The sequence below is a fragment of the Rhipicephalus microplus genome, chromosome X, assembly GCF_043290135.1.
Source record: "Rhipicephalus microplus isolate Deutch F79 chromosome X, USDA_Rmic, whole genome shotgun sequence".
Taxonomy (NCBI): domain Eukaryota; kingdom Metazoa; phylum Arthropoda; class Arachnida; order Ixodida; family Ixodidae; genus Rhipicephalus; species Rhipicephalus microplus.
This window is the reverse complement of record NC_134710.1, coordinates 32035023-32057815: the sequence shown is the minus strand read 5'-3', so window position 1 is coordinate 32057815 and position 22793 is coordinate 32035023. Positions and strand designations below refer to the sequence as shown.

Below are 22793 nucleotides of genomic sequence, written 5' to 3'. Positions count from 1 at the left end.
TGCCCTTGGCAGCATTTTATTTTCACTTGCTCAGGAGAGGAAAGGAATCACTCTGGAACAAGCTGCGGAACACTGTGGAAGCTGCCACTGGTGGAATGCGTACAGCATCTCGCTTCGGGACTCTTCCATACAACAGGAACCGAGTGTAAGCGGGGATGAGCCATTGCGGCAGAATAGATGCTGTGTTTTCGGAACCACTTGCGGGCGCTGTAGAGCTGCTAGGCGAGGTTGTTGGAATCACTGGACTTCTTTCGCTGAGGTGAGCTGGTGGCGGCGTGCTCATCGACTCCGCCCAATTTTTCGCCCTGTTTTGGGTCGTCCAGCTTCGGCTTCTTACGGCGAGGGCGCAATGGCGGTGCCGGGCGGCGGCTGGTGGGGTGACTGGCGGTGGCGTCGGCGGCCTCCTCAGCCGCATCCTCGGCCGACGCGGCGACGGAGAGTACGTGTTTCCACATCTCGAGCGTCGCCGAGGTCCCGACGTCGTTCTGTCGCGTCAGCCGTTTGGCCAGATGTTTAAGCCACATGGCGTTCGTATGAGGCATGAACCGGTTGGCAACGCTACTGCAAAGCCACCACACCCGATAGGAATAATTTTAATAGAGAGAACGACATGCATCCGCGAAAGGCTTTAAAAACGCCCGAAAGTGGTTTGACGCATCCACGAAGCATTCGTGTGCGAGACATTCGTAACAGAAGACTTCTTCGCAAAACGACGCACGACGTCATGAGGGAGTGCGATAGAAGGTAAAACCATAAAAATACGGAGCGCACAGAATAAAGGGCGGAAAAGAACGATAAAAGACGATAAAACGAATGGCTAAAGAAGTCACAATATGCCTGTAATCAATCAACGCTCATTTAAAAAGATTTTTATCTCTCTTTAGGAAGCACAAAAAATGAAGTCACAACTATTTTTTCTATACCTCAGACTCAAAAAACATTTTCTTTCTATTGTCACGTAAAGAGATCCATCCCCTGAAATAAGCTACGATGTTATTTGAAGTGAAAGCCTTCCTCGATGTTGAAGTGGTTGGTATTCGGCAGGTTGTGCGAAGTCATCAAGAGGGCGACGCAGAGGCATACAGCCAACTGCCTAGCAGTATAGTATTCCTGGTCTAGTCTAGTCCTTATGGCATTTGATTAACGAAAAAAATTAAAATTGCAAGGCTTTCTGCGCCGAAACCACGCCTTGATTAACAAAATGATTATCAGTAACACCACATAGGGCAACTCTGGAGTTACTTTGACCACGTGGGTCATTTAACACGCGCCTGAATTCCAGAACATGAACATTTTTGCGTTTCGCCACCATCAAAATGCGACTGCTGAGGCTACAATCAAACCAAAGACGTCCGTAACGCCATGCCGTAACCGCCAAGGTATGCCCCATTAGACGAAACTTGAGAGCGCACTGCACTAGAAGTGATGTCGCTGGGCTATTTTATTTTATCCATATTTACAGGTTTGACAAACGCACACCTCAGACGGGGCAGTGACGGGCAAGTGACTAGTGGCACGCGTTCGCTCGTCAAACGTGCAACATGGTCAAACACGTGATCACTACTACTACTCACCGAAACAGAAGGTGCGCGGCAGTAATTATCACCTAACGTGGCTACCTAGTTAGGCTTGCCGACAAAAAAAATATTGTGAACCAGGTCTTGAAAATGTACAGCTTCAGCCTTTTTCGGAAAAATAACACGTGCTTATCTTGAGGAGACTGAAGAAAGGCGGGGCATTACTTATGTGTCGTTCTTTCTTCAGGTTAGTTACAGGAAGAGGTGCCCATTGATTTCACAGAAAGTATGACTCGGCTGACAAGCATACGTCTTCTGAACGGATGGCTCACCCCAGCGTGTCAGCAATCTTGTCGAACACTTGAAGCTCTTTTCTGTCCACGATGGACTGGCGGTGGCGGCTCAAGTCAGAGTACTCGGCTGTTCCATCTGCACAGAAGAGATGAAAAAACTATGACGTTTAAGTGAGCGCGCATATGCATTATAGCCCGGCCGCGTCGATTGGCAGTAGCTACAGCGTTGTTCAACAGGTGGTGCAGCAATGTGCTCCGCCTAGGGTACGGTGTACTTCTAGTACACTCTGCCTAGGGTTCCTCAATGCGTGCGCCCCCCTTCCTCTGCTGCATTGGAGGGTGGAGACAGCTGAGGCGTCTGCTACAGAGTCCGCCATTACGATGCCCTCTCCGCAAGCCACCTATAGTCATGACGGCCAGCCAACGAGTGTTGCGCGGCTGCATACGGAGTTTGTTGCGTCAAAACGGGTGGGACTGAAACAACATGAGAGAAATACAAAGCTCTTTTTTCCCATTGGGAGCGTGAAGGTCTTAGATATCTAGTCTCTAGTCGTTATTTTTAAAGTGACATTAGCAGCTGAAGCTGCTCGAAGCAGAAAAATACGGTTGATGCAAGCCACGTAAACACCTTGAATTAGCGTCTTTTTGGGCTAGTCGCTAACTATTTATATAGGTTAAAGGTGTAAACACAAGCACCTAAGTCACATGACCATTCAGTGTGTCTGTGTATCATGTGCATTCCAGAAAAGTGTAAAAACAGTTTGCCATTTGCCAACTGGCTAGACAAAAAATAAATAAAAATACGTGCTGTCGAGAGAAAGGAGAAAAAATCACAGCATATCCACGGAGTGAATGATTGTGTGGGGCGAATTGTTTATCCGTGCTTCCGTCCGTGCTTCTTTCCATGCGTCCGTTCATGCGTCCGTTCGTGAGCCCAGCTTATCTACGGACCACAGCATAGCACAGATGGACGAACGCTTCGTTCCACTCATCATCATTCATGAAGTGAGGGGCAAAGCGTACGTTCGTCCGTATGTTCTCGCTTCCGTCCGTCCGTGCATCTGTCTGTCCGTCCATCTGTCTGTCACACCAGCGCCACATGCTGAGTAAGTCATACAACTAGGTGGATGCGGACCGGTCATAGAAATTCATGGACAAACTCACGGCTTTAGAAGCTTCGCCCCCAGAACTGTGATTGCGTGCCATATTTTCATATATTGTTCTTGAGTTATTCAATAGCTACCTCATTTACAGACCACGCCCTGCAACGCACAGTATATTGTACGTTGTTTTCATCTCTCATACCTTACTGCAAACAGCAGATTGGCAAGAAATTGTTGAAAACATATAATACTATTCGGTGATACACATGTTGACTTTATGGCATTAAATCGTGGCTCGCACTCAGACATTGACTGTCAAACGAGGTATAGCGTGTTTTCTATAGGATATGGAAAATTAGCAATTTTTAAAGCGTTAATTGGCATCGTTAAAGTGAAGCGACCACGTCACTTTACAACAATGAGCAAGCAAATTGATTTATTATACAGCAATTTCTGATGCCACAGCTTTATTTGAACAATAACTTTATTATACTTTTAAAACAAGCGTTATAACTCACTGCAAGTTAACTGAGTGCATGTCTTGGTTCCACTTCCACTGTTTCTCACTGTTTCGAGCCGGCGCAGGTAAATGCGCAGCTTTACTCATGCATAACTTGATACCAACATTTTTTCCAGAGCCCCCTTCTATTGCTGGCATGCCTGTACACTGCACTTCGCCCTTTTGATTGAATATTCAGTTACAGCTTTGACACATCAGGGTGAACAGGTTGTCTGCTCAGGAAGTGATTCCTTTCAAGTCCTCTTTGCAGGATATCAGCGAGCTCATAACCTGACCCCTCGGATAACACAATTCTCGCCATCCTGAATCTACTGCTTCAGTGCAGTTAAATATGCGTGTTTATGACTCGCTGAGCCCTTCATTGCAGCCCTGCACTGCCCACAGTCCGTTTTCTTCATAATTCCTTACAGCAGGAATCCACCTATATGGTGCTAAATGTTGCAATCTATTGAAGTCAACGCTTTGATGAAAATATTTCCCACATCATCAATTTCCTCTTCAGTATCTCCACAAGACTCTATTTTTCATTGGGGAATCATGTCAATCAGGTACTGTGAGTCACCATTTTCATAACTAGAGTTAACCGGCATGTGCGAAAACTGCCTGATGCATACAGCTTTAAAGCGCATTTCGTGTCATTGGCGTTAGGATTGCGTGCACAGACGGACGCACAGACGGACCGACGCATAGACGAACGCAGGGGTGGACGAATGGATGGACGCACAGACGCACGGACAGATGGGTGGATGCACAAACTAACGTAGGGACGAATTAACGGACGGACGTATGGACGGATGGGCACACGTAAGCACGGACGGACTGATGAATGCTTCGCCCCACTCATCATCATTCACTCCGTGGATATGCTGTGACACCATTTTAATTGACATGCAATGCAATGCAACTTGCTACTACGACTACGACGACTACGACGATACCCGACATACGACCCATGGCGTAAAGAAATAGTTGAAGGCGCCGGCAGCAACAACCGCACAACGTAGGCGCACATCTTTGCGCAATCGCAGCTTGTCTACAAGAAGCGATTGACAACAACGCATTTTGTGCGATCCAAACTGAACAAGTTAAATACGCATGTACAGAGCATGAAAATGAACGCGTATTTTACCCGGTGCACTGGTGATTGCAATTAGGCCCAATCGGAATAAAGTTTCTCAACAGTGATAAGCGTAGTTCTGCAGCTGGTGTACGAGAGTCAATCACATCAAGCTTTATCGCAATTGAAAGTGCCCGTGTGACAGCGCTTTAAGTTATAACTCTCGAAATGCTTAAATGGCATAAGTTACGCTGCACGAACACGAGCGGTCCTTGGGTTGCCACTTCCACGCTTGATCTATACAAGCCACAAGAGTCGCTTTTTCGGATCTTTCGGGAATCTGAACATCCTGTAGCCATTTCGCGAGTGGGTTTTGCACTGGGGCACGCGACACCCAAGCATTTTGTCCGAGAAAACGCCGTGCACGTGTATCACTCAACCAGCCGCGACGAGGCAGAGGCAGCAGAATGACGGCGGCACTCACTCCTTCAAAAAGTGGTTCTACCCTCCAAGGGGGCGCGCGCATCGAGGGACCCTAGCACCGCCATAGAGTTACTCTACTCCGTATAGACAAGAGGGGCCTCCGCTCCTCTGCAGGGTCCACTGACCCACTGAGAGGCTTAACCTCGTTCCTTGGCGTAAGCTGAATGTGGGGAAGTATTCTGGGCGTTTCAATCATGGGCTATTATCCTTCCACTGGCCACATTGTAGTGGCCAGTCGTCAATATATAAACTGATCCCGTTGATAACTATTGCTAACCTTGTCTCGGCAAACAAACCATGATTGGCTGCAGAGACGTGAAAGGTGAGCAATAGTTATTAAAGCTCTCAGTTCGCTGAATGATTGGGAGGCCCGTGGCGACCTAAAATTACGAATGGCGAAAAGGTGATTTTTCGGGGATTTCGGGGTTAGGTCTAGGCTTAGTGATGCATTTTATAATCAGTGTCTTCGAAATAAATGGGTAACGAAATCTCTTCATTTTTTCAGATTTACAGTAGAAGACGCACTTCACGCGCAATTCAGTACGTCTGTACTGTTTCTCAATTGGCCTATATCCATGAGACAATGGCATATTAGTGCGTCCGCCAGCAACCACCCAGCAAAATTTACGTCAACGGAGGGCTTCATGTGCCGCAAAGAGTAGTATAAGTTTTTTAGGTGCATTCAGAGCTTTAGGCTTTTTCAAAGCTTCGGTTCTCAAGTGGCAAGGCAATGGTTAGGCCGCGTGTTCTGATTGCACCAATAACTGTCCTCGATAGCTTGTCGACTTCTCCAGTACGGTATAGTACTTCTTGATTTTGTATGTAGCAGTCAAATTCGTTAACATACTTTTCGGTCAAACTACGGAGTCGATTTTTTTGTGCAGCCTTCAGAAACTGCACTGAGGCGAATGTGTAGCGTAAGCATGATCAAAAAGAAAGCTGGGTGTGGGCATTGGCCCACACAGTCTTTTTGAATTTATTTCTATTGTTTTATAATTAGGTTGTTCGATTATAGGAGACATTGTTGCACTACAATGTTATTCTTAAAAATATGCAGGAAGGCCCCGTACGCCGTCTCTCTCTTGATGTTTCGCCCTGCAGTGTATTACTAGTCGGCACTAGTCGTCAGGGACTACTGGTGCATGCATGCCCTTTCTCAGTTATCCCATGGTGAAGTTGGTGATGGGACTATAAACCTCCGAAGGTGAAGTGCGTGATGGGTGATTCGACTGGCATTAAATAACGCCAACATAATTTAGGGTTATTACGAGTGGTATTGTACTTCAAAGGCTATAGACAAATAGCAATCTAGGGCCACCACACATAGGTTGAGTGGCAATTTTTTTGGTAATATTTAAAGAAAAATGGCGACTTTTTGCTCGTGATTTGGCAAGTTTCACTTAAAAATCAGTGGTAACCATGTGCGCCGGTGAGGCGCTTGTCCCGGCCGCAAGGGCGCAATGGCTGCGACTGCTGGCGACGCGCTCGCCCCGACTGCCGCTGTTGCGATCATCAGCGGCTGCTTCTGGAGTTCCGCCGTCTAAAATTTCGAAATGATCCGAAGTAGGCTTTGCTAGACCTCGGGAGCTTCCAAGCTGGCTGGCGGCCGGCGTGAGAGATGCGCATGCGACGCTCTTGCTCCGGCCGCCCAGCAGCTTCGCTACGATGTCGGTATCAAGCTGGTGGCGTCGCGAGCACGCACTGCCGCACAAGCCGCCCAGGCGAAGTCTACGAGCCACCGGCGAAGCAAAGAATGTGTTTTAGGGAAAATAAATGTTTAAATTGTCTCTTTTGCGCCGTGCGACCGCCGCTGTCAAACATCTAACGTGAAGGTTGGTGCCGGACGAGGCAGATGCAGAAGTGACCTTGAAAAGGGAAAGTGAAGAAATAAGCGTGGCATCGTTTTTCTCTCTCTATGAAGGACACTTCCACAACCCTGCGCGGGGAATGGGAATGAAAGGGACAGAACGTCCCTTCATAATAAAAAAGAAACTGAGTTCTCTAGTCATACCAGCATATGTTCCAGTATTCTTTTTTCCCAAGAACTGTAACCAACTGGAATTCCCCCCCCCCCCCCCGCTGTGGTGGAACACCCGTCGCTATCGTCCCATTTAGAGGCCCTTATGTCCATAAGATATAGCTCTGGCATAGTTTTACATGAACCCTGACGCTCTTTTTCTTCAATATGTTTACGTATTCATGTTTCCACTAGTTATATAAATACATTGCTGCTTTGTTTGTATAAATTCGTTGTATTATCTTCTGTTGTTATTATCACCACAATGCCTCATATGTGTTTCTTGTAACCATTTTTTGTATTCATTTGTAGCCACTTATGCCCAAGGTCTGAAGATCAAACTGGCAGTATTGTAATAAATAAATAAATAAATAAATAATTTTTTAAGGTAGGAGAAGGGTAGAAGGTAAAAAAGTCACAGCTTTGCCACAAAGGCGAAGCGATGAACGCAATAGCAACAAACTGGAAGGTCACGCTCAGAATGGCCAGCAGATCGAAACGTGCCCTGCGTTTCTCACGCACAAATGACGCACGAAACGTACTCACAGGTACACAGGAACGCGAATAATTGTCTCAGTTGTTGCTTCGCTGTGTCTGGAAAGCGCGCCTTTTTCGCAAACGGAGGCTGTGCAACGATTGCAGTGACCTTATGCGCCCGTAACTACAACACAATCGATCCAGTGCAAGCACAACGCCAGCCAAAGACGTATGATCCTCTCCACCGGAGGATAAAGGCTCTGAGAGATCGTCCTCTCCCCTCCTATCCGGGGGCCAAAGTACGCGTGAGAGATGAGAGCCACCGCGCGCTTATTGCGCCATCTTTCTGATTATGCTGAAAACGCGATAGTTACCCCCCGAGATGCCCGCAAACAGCGGTAAGTCGACGCAGATATAAATTGCTTGCCGTCTGACCGTGCAAGGGGGTAGCCCTCGGTAGCTCAGTGGTTAACGCCTCGCATTCACTACGCGGAGGTCCCACGTTCGATTCCGATCGCTAGGGGCTTTTTCTGGATTTTTTTCTTTCTTGCGTTTCCATATATATATATATATATATATATATATATATATATATATATATATATATATATATACACGATGCATGACGTCGACGCCATTGGCGAAATCCAGCAGAGAGTGTCCATGTAACTGCTATTGCAAGAAAAAAGCATTCGATATGCCTCACGTAAGCGCGCAAGAAAACCGGACCACCACATGCAGTCAACCGAGAAGGCCGGGGGTACAGTGATGTGAACGAAGAAAGAGAGAAAGAGAAAAAATTGGCCCCGTATCGGCATGTTAATCTGCCAATGTCGTCGAAAGATGATAGTCTTGCGTGTGGAGAGGGTGAACAAATCATTTATTTGATGTTCTGCGCAAAAAAAGGTGAACGGTATTCTAGAGGCGTTGCGTTAGAGTGCCTCGAGCGTACAGCGGAGGCGAACGAGCGCATCAATTCACGTCACACGGGAGACATGAGCGCTATCTGGCAGTTTTCTTGAAAACGAACCGCGTGGCTCTGACGCATGGCTCTGAGACGGATCCCATACTGATCTGAAAAAAGGTTCCTTGATGGATGTTAATAAAATCTCTCTTGAATACATCCAGTAAACCCGTCCTGTTGGGGAGTACATTTTTTACTGCCTCCGGACGGTGACTATAAACACCATCGGGGCCTGCACGAGAGGACAAGTCATTTACTCCCATCTCGACTTAATTTGTTTACAATGTATATATCTGTCAAAGGTGCTTTGTCATCCTTGGCTTGTCATCCTTGGCGTGTTAGTTTGAAGAAGGTTAGTGTTGACGTCATGTCCAGTGGCGTCATGTCACTGGAGATGACGTCAACACTAACCTAATTCATACGAACACGCCAAGGATGACAAGGCACTTTTGACAAAGATTATATACTTCTATTGAAACGCCCGCTAGCCTGTCTGGGGCCCTTTCTCCGGTTCATTCTGCTTATGCCAGTAAGTTCACGAGAGAGGTACACTTTATGTCCTACTATGAGAGCTAGCTGGCGTACACGTTCGAGGCCTGGTTAAATAAAAACGGAATAGGTTTTGCCATAGCTTCGTGGTTAGCAGTACACACGTGTAGCCCTGAAAGTATCGGTCTATCAAGCAAATACTTAGGTTTTTACACGTGAACTATAAATAATATTTGCAAACATTATTTGAAATTTACGTCCCCACACCACAATATGAGTTCTTTATTTATTTATTTATTTATTTATTTATTTATTTATTTATTTATTTATTTATTTATCTTTATTATTTTCAACTCCAACACGATAGTATCGGTCTATCAAGCAAATACTTATGTTTTTACACGCGTACTATAAATATTATTTGCAAATATTATTTGAAATTTGCGTCGTAACACCACAATATGATTTACTTATTTATTTTTAATATTTTCAATTCCGACATGATAGATAAAAAAACTGTTTGGACCCATAGCCAAAGGCTAGAATAGGGTCCAATGATGCGATACAAAATGACGCAGTATCCAAACGATAGCACAAGGCAACAATAGCACATATAGCAAAACGATAGAACAAGGCATTGAACCAGGATTCAAGATGGTAAACATTGCGAATATAGTAAAAAAGTTTAGGCATTGTACAGTCATATATATTCAGATACTCGAACTTAGGTAAGATAACAGAAACATGTAAGCGGAAACTTCTACGAACGTCATCGCTTCGGTTCAGACACAATTTTTCTTTCTTTTACATTTATAACTATGGTAAGTTGCTCCATGTAATCAGAAAACAATGTGCCACAAAAAGCATTAATTTGATAATAGACAGGGAAACGACTGGGCGCCGTAGGTTCAGCGAAAGCGTTTCCCCGCCAGCAGGCCTTACCGATGGTCATCCTGGCCACGTGGAGTCCCTGAAGACGGATCTTGAACCCCGCGCTGGGTATCCGTTCCAGGTTACCCTGGAGAGTGTATTCGACGCGGGACGAACGGGTTGGACGGATGAGCACAGTGTCGATGATGGGCAGCCGGTGTTCAAACTGGACCGCGGCCTCGGCTACGGCCAGTGCCAAGCATGCTTGCTCAAGCACGCTCTCTAGTTGTGCCAGCTCGGTGAACTGCGCGTGAGGCATGTGTCACATCGATGTAACCGCCACGATCTCCAAACACGGTAACTGTAAACTAGACGTCATTCTGTCTTGATTAAAACAGCGATAAATATGTCGTGGAGTCGAATTGTGGGGAAGCACCCCAGTTATTTCAAAAAGACCACCAAGCTGTTAAGTATAAGTTGTGACAATGTGCGCCTCTGTAAGTATTCTACAATATTCAAGTTGGATGCAAACATTTGGCAGTCACTGTGGCTATGGGGTCCGTCAACTCAGTAGTTATCGTTGGAGTGAGGGGGCCCGCCAGCGTAGTACTATCGTTCAGGGGGCCCGTGGCCGCAGTAAAAGGTAATAGTGATGGGTCCCGTAATAATAGCGATACAGCTACAGCAACGACCTCGATATCGTAAAGCAACGAATACGGTGAGGTGGCCTGTCACCGTAGTGTAATGGTAAAAATGAGGGGGCCCGTTGCCGAAAACTTGTAGTCGTTTTAGACGCTGCCATATAGCTGCTCTGGTGGCGTAGTGGCTTGACGCGCATTTGGGGAAGCTGTAATGACGCAGGTCGTCAGTTCGAATTCTCGTATTTGCATTTCAGGGACGAAGCTCCTTAGGGTGTGCATCTGTCCATCCTACGATGGTGTATGTAGCCACCGGTGGCACATACCCGAAAGAGTGGTGCTTAAAATGTCCGCTGGATGGCGGCACCACCTGTATATGATGAATAAATGATAAAAAGATTCGAGTTCGCAGTACTTGGAGTGTTCACTAGGAGACGGACCGACTTACAGACACACGGACGGACGGACAGACAGACAGGGGGAAAGCCGCACGAAAAGACGGATGAACCGATGGAAGAACGTACGTACGGCTGGACGCTTGGAGGGACGCATGGACAGACGGATGCACCAACTCTCACACGGATGGACGGACACACGGACGGACGCATGGATGAACAGAAACAAGAACGAATGGGCGGATAAATGCACGGTCGGACTGACGAACGCTTCACCCGACCAATCATCATTCACTCCGCGGATATACTGTGATTTTTCTCTGTTTTTTTCAAGGCAACGCTGCAAGAAAATCATGCCACCGTCTGCAGCGGTTGTTAGATAGCCCTAACATCTAAGTTTCGTGGCGCAGGGTCATTCGTATCCAACTTTGGTGCAAAGCTCGCTCTTTTTTATGGTCTTCTCGAAGTATTGTTTAAAGTAATGTTACTTGTTTTTAAATGATAATCGTGTTCATTCATCGGAGATATAAGTATCAACGTTTTTTTCACATCCAACGAGGAATGAAGATTTTTTCCAATGATTTCCGATTGATACTGCGCCCGGAGAGCAAATTCTGGTTTATGCGTGCGAATTAAGTTTATTATAGCATTGAACGAACACCCTCCACAGGGTTTCCATTCCTTTTCATTGATACCGTAACTCCAACTGATAATTTGGTACACATAATATGATCTTTCCAAATCAATACGTTCCGCGAAATTTTCGTATCGCTGTATAAAGGCGACGTATGGGCTGATGCCAAACGTTGTGCAGGTCAACATAGAATGTGTTCCAACCCTGAGGACTGTGTAGTTGAGCAGTATGTTTCTGTGAGTCCCAAAACCACAATACATATGACTACTATACATATAATTCCGACTTCGGGCCTACTTCACCTGAAATCACACACACAGACTTATTCATGTGATCGAATCGGCTCCTTCAAACATGAAATATGCGCGTCACTTTCGTCCCATGAGCGTGTGCTATTGCTATATGCAAACGTATAGGGATATTCGAGATCGCAATGGTGCAGTAGATACTCGCACAGTGGTGTGGTCTCTGTATCTGTCTTCGCATCCTGAGACGACGCTTGTCCCGTGGGAGCGAAAAGTGTTCCGTATCATTCTCAGCAATCAAAATGCAAGCACGCCGAAGTTGTTGGTGCGAAGTGGTCGTCTGGATGCTTTTAATTTGATTGATATGTGGGGTTTAACGTCTCAAAAACCACCGTATAATTATGAGAGACGCCGTAGTTTGAGGGCTCGGGAAAATTAGACCACCTGGGGCTCTTTACGTGCACCCAAATCTGAGCACATGGGCCTACAACATAGCCACCTCCATCGGAAACACAGCCGCCGCAGACGGGATTCGATGCCGCGACCTGCGGGTCAGCAGCCCAGTACCATCGCCACTAGACCACCGCGGCGGGGCGGTCGTCTAGATGCTTTAACTTGCTAGTCCTGGCTGGTGGTGTGGTGGGCCTGGGTAAACCACAAGTTGTGACCGAGTCCATGAAACGAATACGCAAGCATGAACGTGCATGTAGCAGCGTCGATGTATCCTACGATATGAGAAGGTAGCTTAAGGAGCTTGAACGCAGTCACCTCACGCATCACTGAAGAAAAAAAAGCTTCTCCAATCGAGGCCCGTCACTATTAGCACCATTGTTAAAATGGCCCACCCCATAAATACATCCTGACGTCGCTGCCTCGATGTGGTAGTGTCTGTGCACGTGCTATTGCTGGCGGCTAAAACACACTACACTTGCAGTACTTCAGTGGATATTGCGGGAAGGGGGGGGGGGGGGGGAGTACTCAGACTAGGGCTCTGCGGCAGCTGCCACACAGCGAGCCGGATCCGTCAGCGAGAACCTCGACTCACAAGCGGCTCCTCCCGTCGCTCCACTGTAGGATGCTGCCTTTGGAATAGGCAAGAGAAAAGTTCAGTTGGTCAGCGCGACTCGAACGGAAGTCGCACACCTACAAAGCATGTTGCACACCAACAACGTACTCACTGCGCCTCGAAAAATCAACGCGTATAGCGCTAACAACCAGAACAAAGAGCGACACTATTTTCTTGCAAAAAAAGCAAAATTATGACTCTTTGAAAGCAGTAACGTCAATATTGACGCATCGCTATAAATAATCGAACATTAAAAAAATAACAAAATGGGATTTGAACAGATCACCTGGGAAACGACCGCATTTCCAACTGCGCGTCAATTCACTGCACCACCAAAACCGCTAAGCGATGGCGTCTATAACGGCTACAAATCCACAATAACGTCCGCCTTCCTCCTCCCCCCATATTTTTACCATTACACTTCAGTGACGGGCCCCCTCACCGTAATCATTGCTTTACGATGGCGGGGCCCGTCGATATAGCTGCATTGCTATTATGAAGGGTCACGTCAACATTAGTATTTCACTATAGAGTGACGGGCCCCATCGACGTAATCACGGTCACACTACGCTGACGGGCCCCCTCACTTTAACGACAGCACTGCGCTGACGGGCCCCGTCACTCTAACAATAGCATTGCGTTGACAGGCTCGGTCAGCATTGTCACTGCTCATTTGGCAGAGATCTGTCTGGCTGTATAACTGAAGCCACCGGAATCACGAGAGAAAGGAAACGCGGTGCTGTGCTCTTGTAGAGCACTGTGAAAAATATGGGCATGAAATTAATCTTGAACACGCTTCTGTGATGCGCACCGAAATGAACCCGCGAAGGATGCTCTAACTCGAGCCCAAGCACATTCAAAACACCCCTGGGAACATCGACCACTCGCTGGGAGCAGTTTCCCCTACACAAGTGCGCGGCCTTCGAGACGCGATGAAAAGGTGAAACAATAGTCGAGGGGATAAGAAGCTACGGCTCTTCTACAAACAAAACAGTCAGCTCCTAAAGAAACCCGGGCGCGTCGCCCCGCCGTGGTGGTCTAGTGGCAGAGGTACTCGGCTGCTTACCCGCAGGTCGCTGGTTCGATTCCGGGCTGCGGCGGCTGCATTTCTGATGGAGGCGGAAATGTTGTAGGCCGATCTGGTCAGATTTGGGTGCACGTTAAAGAACCCCAGGTGGTCGAAATTTCCGGAGCCCTCCACTACGGCGTCTCTCATAATCATATGGTGGTTTCGGGACGTTAAACCCCACATAATCAATCAATCAATCAATCAACCCGAACGCGTCTCGAACAGCGGCGTAGCTAAGGGTCGGAACTGAGGGCTCGTGACCCCCTTCCCTCCGAGTTTTATTTTTGTGCCATAGCATACAGAACACAAAATGGCGCTCAACCACATATGCCTTCCTAGCTTCCACTTCGAATCAATAATAGTGCCACAGCCCCCCCCCCCCCCCCCCCACTGAAAGTTTCTGCTTACGCCGTAGTCCCGAAACACCGGATGCATTAAAAAAATGAAAACTGCGTGGAGCTAATTTCGTTTCTAGAACTATGTAGAAAATACGAAGGGAAGAGTGACTGCTTGAGCGCCGCTGCATACTAGCCGATATGATGTGCGTGTGGTCACCGCAGACACCGGCCCTCACCTTGTGTGTGCTAAGCGGACGCCAGCCAGACTGAATCTCGGTCACCAGGTAGTACCCGGGATGCTGCAGGTCTGAAAAAAAGAAGGACGGGCTGAGTGCGCGCGACTCAATAACACAAACGTTGGTGCTTGAAATTAGCCTCGACACCTCGTCAGAATATAATAGATGAGTACGAAGCGGAGGAATTTTTAACTGAATTTGCGTTTTTACTGGATAAAAAAATGTACATTGCACATAGAGAAGATTGAAAGCCGAACACTAATGTTTAACATTATTCTTAGTTTGCATGTCGCGAAGTGCACTTGACAATAGCAATAAACACTTTCCGAATACACAAACATCCCACGACGGCACTGAGTCGCTTAGTATTTTAAACGTGAAGCATTTCTTAGCGAACCGCAGACTCTATAAGCAATCATTTCATTCCTTTCCCTTCTATTCCATCTATCTATCTATCAATCTATCTATCTATCTATCTATCTATCTATCTATCTATCTATCTATCTATCTATCTATCTATCTATCTATCTATCTACCAAAATTCGTATCGGAGGATAAGGGGCTTGACGAATATGACTGCTCGGTCAACTGATAACACCAATAACGTGGAAATACAGCAGCGTACGTCTTCGAACCCTTTCCTCCGAAGATGCGTGACACATACCCAGATTCCACGAGTCGCGGTATGCGCCACACTTTATTCACAGCCTATATCTATCCAGGAACGGCGTGAACTGACAATGGTTAATTAAAATCCAATAGCGCACAGAAAAAATACCATAAGGGCACCTTTGACCCTGCGAATGGAATGAATGAAAATCGAGGACCTCAGCAGGAATCGAACCCAGCCATTATGTGTGGCAGTGAGGCCCTCTACCAAAAAGCCATGACAGGTTGATTGATATGTGGGGTTTAACGTCCCAAAACCACCACATGATTATGAGAGAAGCGTAGCGGAGGGCTCCGGAAATATCAACAACCTGGGGTTCTTTAACGTGCACCGAAATCTGAGCACACAGGCCTACACTATTTCCGCCTCGATCGGAAATGCAGCCACCGAAGCCGGGATTTGATCCCGCGACCTGCGGGTCAGCAGCCGAGTACCATGCCACTAGACCACCGTGGTGTGGTGAGCCATGCCAGGTCTTGGAACTGCCTTAAACGAAGGCCCTACGTAGGCTTGATGTTGGTGCTACGTCAGCTGAGGTTGTAGTGCTGGCTGCCTAATTCTAGAACAAAAAAAAATTAAACTTTACATATGATCTTTTACAACACATGCGTCACGTCGGGTTAACGTCAAATGTAGTTCATTACGGGCCCCGCTTTTACAGCAGTATAATAATGACATTAGATTCGTAGTCCTATGATTCAGTAAGCTATATTGAATCGTTGCTCGACACCGAAGGATTACACTAATGAAATTTACGTACGATAGTGACATATTCACACCGTAAAGTGTACTCAATTTCGATAATAGTGACGCCTGTGCTGCAACGTGAGCGCTCACGTTTCGCTACACCACAGGTTACTCTTTGAACGCCAGTGTAGCCGACGTTCCTTGCAAGCCCACGATGAACAGGCAACCGTAAAAACGCGTCGATCTACCTCAAAACGTTTTGCTCAAAGCCAAACAATACAGCATAGACACTTACTTGTCGAATGCTTTGCATGACACCAATTCACACAGGGTGTTGGATTTGCCTAAATGTCTTTTTTTTTAATTAAGCACATGCATATCTTTCCCTGAACGTCCATGGAGTGGCGTAATGCTGCAATTTGTCATGCACCCCCCGTGCTCAACTGCGTAGCGTCCCCAGCTTCATGTGGAAAACATTGTGACTGCCTTCCTCATAATATTTCTGCACTTTTCGAAACGCAACTCGGCGCCACAGCATATTTCTTTTGTTGTACACCAGCTCTTCCACGTGATTGTTTCTTGACATGCACCGCACTCGGGACAAAATTAACAGCACTTTTGTTTGCCTCTATTGTTATCACAAGCTGCTACTTTGGTTTTGAAAATAACACGGCCCATTCTACCGTAGGCACGGCACGCGTGTATGTGCTGCTTGTCGCGTACATTCGTTTTCACAGCCCTTAAAAAAAAAACAATGAAGAAGCGACAAGTGTTTTCACCTTCGGCCGATGCCGTGTCTTTTGAGGCTTGACCCTCACGGTAGCAAGAGAGTGCATCCCAGAGCCCCTTCGGGAACTTGTCATGGACAATGCTGGTTCTGCGAAAGACACGTTCTCGCTGCGTTCACGCGCCAAAGCATGAAAACACGCAACGTGAATATTTCAAATATTGCGTTGGCACGCATGCCAGTGAATTCAAGGGCAGGCCAAGCTGTTCATCATGAAACGCGAGTCAAACAAAGGTGCACGCCCCTTCAGCAGCTCCAAAGTGACAAACTACACCGTTAGCTCGTTATAAATATTCACCGACGATGTCATTAGGAAACCTGAAACTGATACACAAATGGCTTGTCACAAATGCCTGATGCACAAGTGCCTGGTCCAACCTGTGCTTCCTTATCGTGCTCGTTCAGTGAGCAATGCTCAGAGTTTATGGAAAGATTCTAGAACTATGAGTTTAGAATGCGTATGATCCCATTTACAAGCATTACTGAACTCGTACACTAAGGAGAAAAAACGGCATTTTTTCATTAAAAAAGTGCTCTCCCAAATACTGGTGAGCAACAAAAAAAACGCGCTAACACCAGTGGCTGGCAACACGAAATCGAAATTCCCGCAACAAACGCGGAGGCGTCATATTCTTATTGATTCGTAGGGTTTAACGTCCCAAAACCACAATTTGATTATGAGAGACGCCGTAGTTGAGGGCTCCGGAAATTTCGACCACCTGGGGTTCTTTAACGTGCACCCAAATCTGAGTACACGGGCCTACAACATTTCCCCCTCCATCGGAAATGCAGCCGCCACAGCCGGAATTTGATCCCGCGACCTGCGGGTCAGCAGCTGAGTACCTTAGCCACTAGACCACCGTGGCGGGGCGAGGCGTCACATTCTGACGGCAGCTATTAAAGCCCAGCGTAGTTTATAATCATTAGAAAGTATATACACAGAAAGTATATAGACTATCCTCTGAAGAGGCCACAGACGAAACGTGCCAAGTTTCAAGAAATTTTGTTAAGCCAATTTCCCCAAAAAACGAAAAATATACTCCGAAATCAGTGATGTCACAAACAAAGTTTTCGGCACGAAATTTAAACATAAAACATTCTACTGTATACTGTAATTAGGAAACATATGACATTCAAATCAACAACAATTGAGTTATGAAAGCACAATTTACCAATCTAAAGCGTTCATTTTTTTCATTCTGGTGTCCTCACAAAGTTTACGAAATGACCAGATGGTCAATTAGACTTTTCCCCGTCGCTGCGAAGAACACAGTCGGGTGAATCTGTAGCATGGTTTGTAGTATAATAGGTAGCCCAGCATATAGAAGTGAGCACGTCAATGAAGGCTTTAGGGCAAAACGATGGGTTCCCATATCCCCGGGAAGTCAATTTCTAGAAATTATCTATCTATATATATCTGACAAAGGCCATGCCACAGCCGAAACGTCAATCGATAAAGGAACTGCTTGCTTTCTCTTACGTGTACCAGCTTCTTTTTGATACGTACCCGACCCACTGAACTTGCCCACTAAATACATACACACACACACACACACACATATATATATATATATATATATATATATATATATATATATATATATATATATATATATATATATATATATATTTATATATATATATATATATATATATATATATATATATATATATATATATATATATATATTTATATATATACATATCTGTTTTTACGAAGGCGTCACACTCAAATAATCAATCAATCATACACAAATCTTAAACACGGTGACGATAGATGCAAGTTGGGATCACTCCTGTGCAATACGCATACTTGAATCACCCTGCTGCTTAGATTGTTCTCGGGTGCACACATTGAAGTAAAGGCTTGGTTTTGTCGTACCTGACATCCACGAAGAATGCCGACGTCTAGTTGTTGCCATTGCTTCTGAGCTTGCTAAGTTCACTGTGGAGAAAAATAATCAAAAACAAACAAACAAACACCTTATACTCGTATAAAAGACACACACACACACACACACACGCACACGCACACGCACACGCACACGCGCACACACACACACACACACACACACACACAAGCACATGCGCTAAGAGTCAGATAACGTTGCGTGTACCTTGCCATCCTGATTCGTTTGGCGTGGGTCGAAGCGTCTTGAGGGCGCAGCAGAGTCACATGCACCTGCCGCTCCTCGGCGGGGCTCGAACCAAGGCAAAACATGTGGCAGGCACTACCATCGTTCCAGGGCAAAACTTTTGCCTCGCAACTGAAAGTCAAGAAGGAAAGCAAGGTTGCACACACATCTTCCTGGAGCCACCGCGGCAGCAAACGATGTCACGATGCTAGTCCCAGATCATGCGTACGGGACTTCTGCACCACGCACACACAGTACGTTTTACTGCATCGACATCACACACAAGGCAAATGGCCATCAACTCTTGGTACGAATATGGCGCAGCGTGGTTGCGCCATGTTCAAGGATGTATGTGGTCACATATCTACCCGTATACACCTGTCTGGCCTCTATTAACTTGTTGATTTCAAGAATAGGACAGAAAATATAGGCACGTCCGCGATATATAGAGACCAGGAAAAGGCGGTGGAGTTTAATGTTAATAATTTAAAGTTTTACAGGCCCAAACCCCGATATGCTTATGAGGCACGCCATAGTGGACGGCTCCAGAAATTTAAACAATCTGAGGTTCTCCGACCTGCTCCGACATCCTAAATACGAGGTATTAGGCGAGGCGCCCCGGCCCTACCCGTGTGCTTTAATGCCCATGAACAGACGTGTGACAGCTTAGGGAGCTTACGTGTCTTCAATTTATCTGCTGGAATTTGACTTCCTTCGTTTCGGCGCACAGTGGCAAGAGCCGATTCCACGGACTGCTGTCGTCAGCCATCGTGTAGGAATGGTCTACCTGCACAGCAGAAAGGCGATGCTAGTTTGGTGCATGCCAGGGTGAACAAGCGTCGAGACACAGATCTGCAGTTTTTACAGTGCGTGTGGACCACCAGAAGCGCGGGTACGTTTTCCGAACCACATGTCTTCGGGGTGCGCACTGCCGCGAATAACGGGCACGCACCGAACTACGTTTCTTTTTTTTTTAACGTCATAGCATTCAAACACATAGCCTCGGCTCCCTGGACGGTCGCCGAATGTCCTTGCCAATTTGGCGACCTTCTCAAACGTATATACAGAAATCGTGCTAATTTAGTGCATTAGAAAGAGTGAATTCCGAGAATGTCTTGGAGAGGAAGAAATGTTGGTTATGTGGAAACCCTAGTCACAGTATCATGTCCGAGTGATGTTTATCAGAAACTTTATTCTGAGAGCATCATTCCTCCTTTCAATACCAAATTTGATTTATATAATACGTAACTTTGTCTGTTAAGGTGTTTTAGTCTCAGTATTATAAAGATAGACAGACAGATAGACAGTCAGTCAGTCAGTCAGTCAGTCAGTCAGTCAGTCAGTCAGTCAGTCAGTCAGTCAGTCAGTCAGTCAGTCAGTCAGACAGACAGACAGACAGACAGACAGACAGACAGACAGACAGACAGACAGACAGACAGACAGACAGACAGACAGACAAATATAGATAGATAGATATATAGATATAGATTGATAAATAGATAGATAGATAGATAGATAGATAGATAGATAGACAGACAGACTTCCATACAGACTCGAAGTGCATTTGGTTTGCCAAGGATCATTTCACGTCAAAAAGCTTTTGTGGTTTAAGCCCGACTTGCAGAACTATGACCTACAGTGTTTAGGGTTGTTCCAATCACCACCATACTGTTGATTACTCGTGCAAGTAAAAGCGCACCTCACAATTTCAGAAGCAAGTGTTGATGGCTGCTGAACTACGCAGCCAGTTTCTTTCTTTTTTTTTCAAAAGTGGGAGAAGCATTACTCGGTGCAGTACCTTGGCGATGTTTTCAGTGCTGGACTGCGGCCGACAGTCACTTCGTGCTGAGAGCGGACGCTTAAACGCTTTGCGCCGGACCAAACGATCAGCGACGGAATGCTGCGTCAACGATGAGGCTGTAGCGACGGCTTTCGTTCGCCAGCGTCGAATGGTCTTGGTGACTGACCGGTGGATGATCGCCGTGACGTCGAGCCATCACTTCAAGCACACACACTGGTATAGACACACACACAACAAATACCATTATCGAAGAGCGTGAGACGTGCTGTGGAGAGCATGTACGGCAGACACAGAACACAAACGAGGCCTCTTCGGACTTACACGGTGATATTAATCAAATGAAAGTGATGCCGTATAGGTGAACGCATGTAGTATCTCATACGAAGTATCGACAAAGCATCCTTCACCAGTGAATGAGACCCAACAGTTTGTTACTTCCCATTTCTCTCCCTAACTGCCCACACCGTGAGAGAGATATGAATAAGCGATGTCACGAGTTTCTATAGGAAATAAGGAAGTAAAGTAATTATTGAAGCACTGACCCTTCCTCAGAGTACTATGCCATTAGGCCTAAACTTACGAGTTTTTTATTGTATATGTTCGAAGTGTATACTTTGAAGAAGCTCCTACAGGCCTGTCGCATTGCTCTGTTCTTCTGTCGGGTTATGTTTTTTTTTCGATAATTGAAATTGACGCATGCAAGGCACGAGAAGATCAGGCTGCAGTTGCGCGAAACACGTATGGACAACAGGAAACGTTTTGAGGACACTGAGAGTTCGCTAAGCTAATTAAGGAATGCAACCCATGAACTGGGTCACGGAAAAAAGAAAAAAAATAGCTTATAACAGTATATGGGGTTTTACGTGCCAAAACCTTGACATAATCACTACAGGGACGCCGTAGTGAAGGGCTCCAAAAATTTCGATCATCTGGTGTTTCTTAACGTGAACGGACATCGCACAGTAGACGGACTTCTAACTCAGCCAAATTGAAAAAAATGTGTCAACGCTGGGATTAGGGCGTTCGGGATGACCACCACCGTCAGGTAAGCACAATCAGGTTTGAAACATTGGGTGGAAGCAATGCAGCGGGTCTAGCGGAGATTCGAACCATCGATCCGCTTCTCACATATCTGAATTTGATGATGATGGTGATCCTTGCAATACTGGCGCACACCCATAAACGGGGATCGGTCAAGAACCGGGTGGCAGGATGTTTAAGTTAAAGGTTTATGATTTGGCAAACACAATGTAACTTGGGACAGAAAAAATATATATACATAAATAGAAAAAAGCCCATTATTGAAAAAGAAGTATACCTGAGCAAGAAATGCAGGCTATCAAATGTGATTTGAGACAGAGGTAATGATGGGTTCAAAAGGAACGATGTAAGTAAAAAAAATGCGCACTAACAAGGCAATCGCTTTGTTTCAATTATGTATAGTTAAATACTGCATAGCAGACGTCACTGTGGCTATAACCTAACTTAATGCTGCCAAACGATAAAATTACTGCCACATTTATTTATAATCCTAATTCTTCAAGGGGTGCCACCAGGTATCTAAGAATATCGGCGACAAAAAAAAAAGAAATGATCTATCGTTTCCATTTCTTCGCAAACCTGATAAGGGTGACGCCTTTAAACCATCTTTATGCAAATCATTATTTTGTCAGTATTCTACAACGCAATCTGGTATTTGTAACTTCCAATTGCCGTGTTGCGCACCACTGTCTATTCCAGCAGCATCTGATATGTGCGAAATCTCGAGATTTATCCAATGAGAAGGAGTTGATTTGGCTCTTTCCGGGCGCTGCACGGGACGCAGGCTCACCAGCCTTGTTTTTTTGCTTCACTCGGCTCACACGCACGAGAACACGCGATTCACGTCGTCTTCGTCCCTCTGCACCAACGCACCATGCTCGTGCTTTTCGCTAAGTACAAGTTCGTTGTTGACAAAAGTACAATCTCTTATGGCCCCTGCTCTAACTTTCTGTAGGAAAAAAATCACAGCACATTCACAATGTGGATGACGACGAGTGGGGCGAAGAGGACGGACAGATGGACGCACGGACAGACACACGGATGGATGGAGTGACGAACGCTTTGCCACGCTCATCCTCATTCATTCCGTGGATATGCTGTGAAACCATTTTTATTGACGTACAATGCAATGCAACTGGCTACTACGACTACGATGACTATGACGACACGCGACATACGATCCACAGCGTAAGGGGTCGTGTGCACCGCTTTGGAACCTCTCACTGCTGACACTATGTTAACGTTCAACGAAGTGTAAGCA

General features: G+C 46.0%; 1 protein-coding gene across 1 annotated transcript; it reads right to left on the bottom strand.

The window, feature by feature from the left end:
- On the bottom strand, positions 1-19338 carry LOC142775022 (serine/threonine-protein kinase haspin-like). Its single transcript, XM_075876308.1, has 7 exons — positions 19319-19338; positions 18673-18822; positions 16548-16645; positions 14412-14482; positions 9863-10094; positions 1850-1946; positions 1-561 (listed from the first exon to the last, which is right to left on the bottom strand). The coding sequence occupies exons 1-7, from the start codon at positions 19336-19338 to the stop codon at positions 219-221; spliced, it is 1011 nt and encodes a 336-aa protein (XP_075732423.1). The 3' UTR covers positions 1-218.
- Between the last annotated feature and the right edge of the window lie 3455 nt (positions 19339-22793).

Excerpts from the sequence above, each read along its gene's own strand:
- LOC142775022 (XM_075876308.1), bottom strand. The coding sequence starts at position 19,338 with ATGGGCATTAAAGCACACGG. Across the intron at positions 18,823-19,318 it reads ATGGGCATTAAAGCACACGG|TTGCGAGGCAAAAGTTTTGC; the intron begins GTAGGGCCGGGG and ends CTTGACTTTCAG. Across the intron at positions 16,646-18,672 it reads AAACGAATCAGGATGGCAAG|AACCAGCATTGTCCATGACA; the intron begins GTACACGCAACG and ends TGTCTTTCGCAG.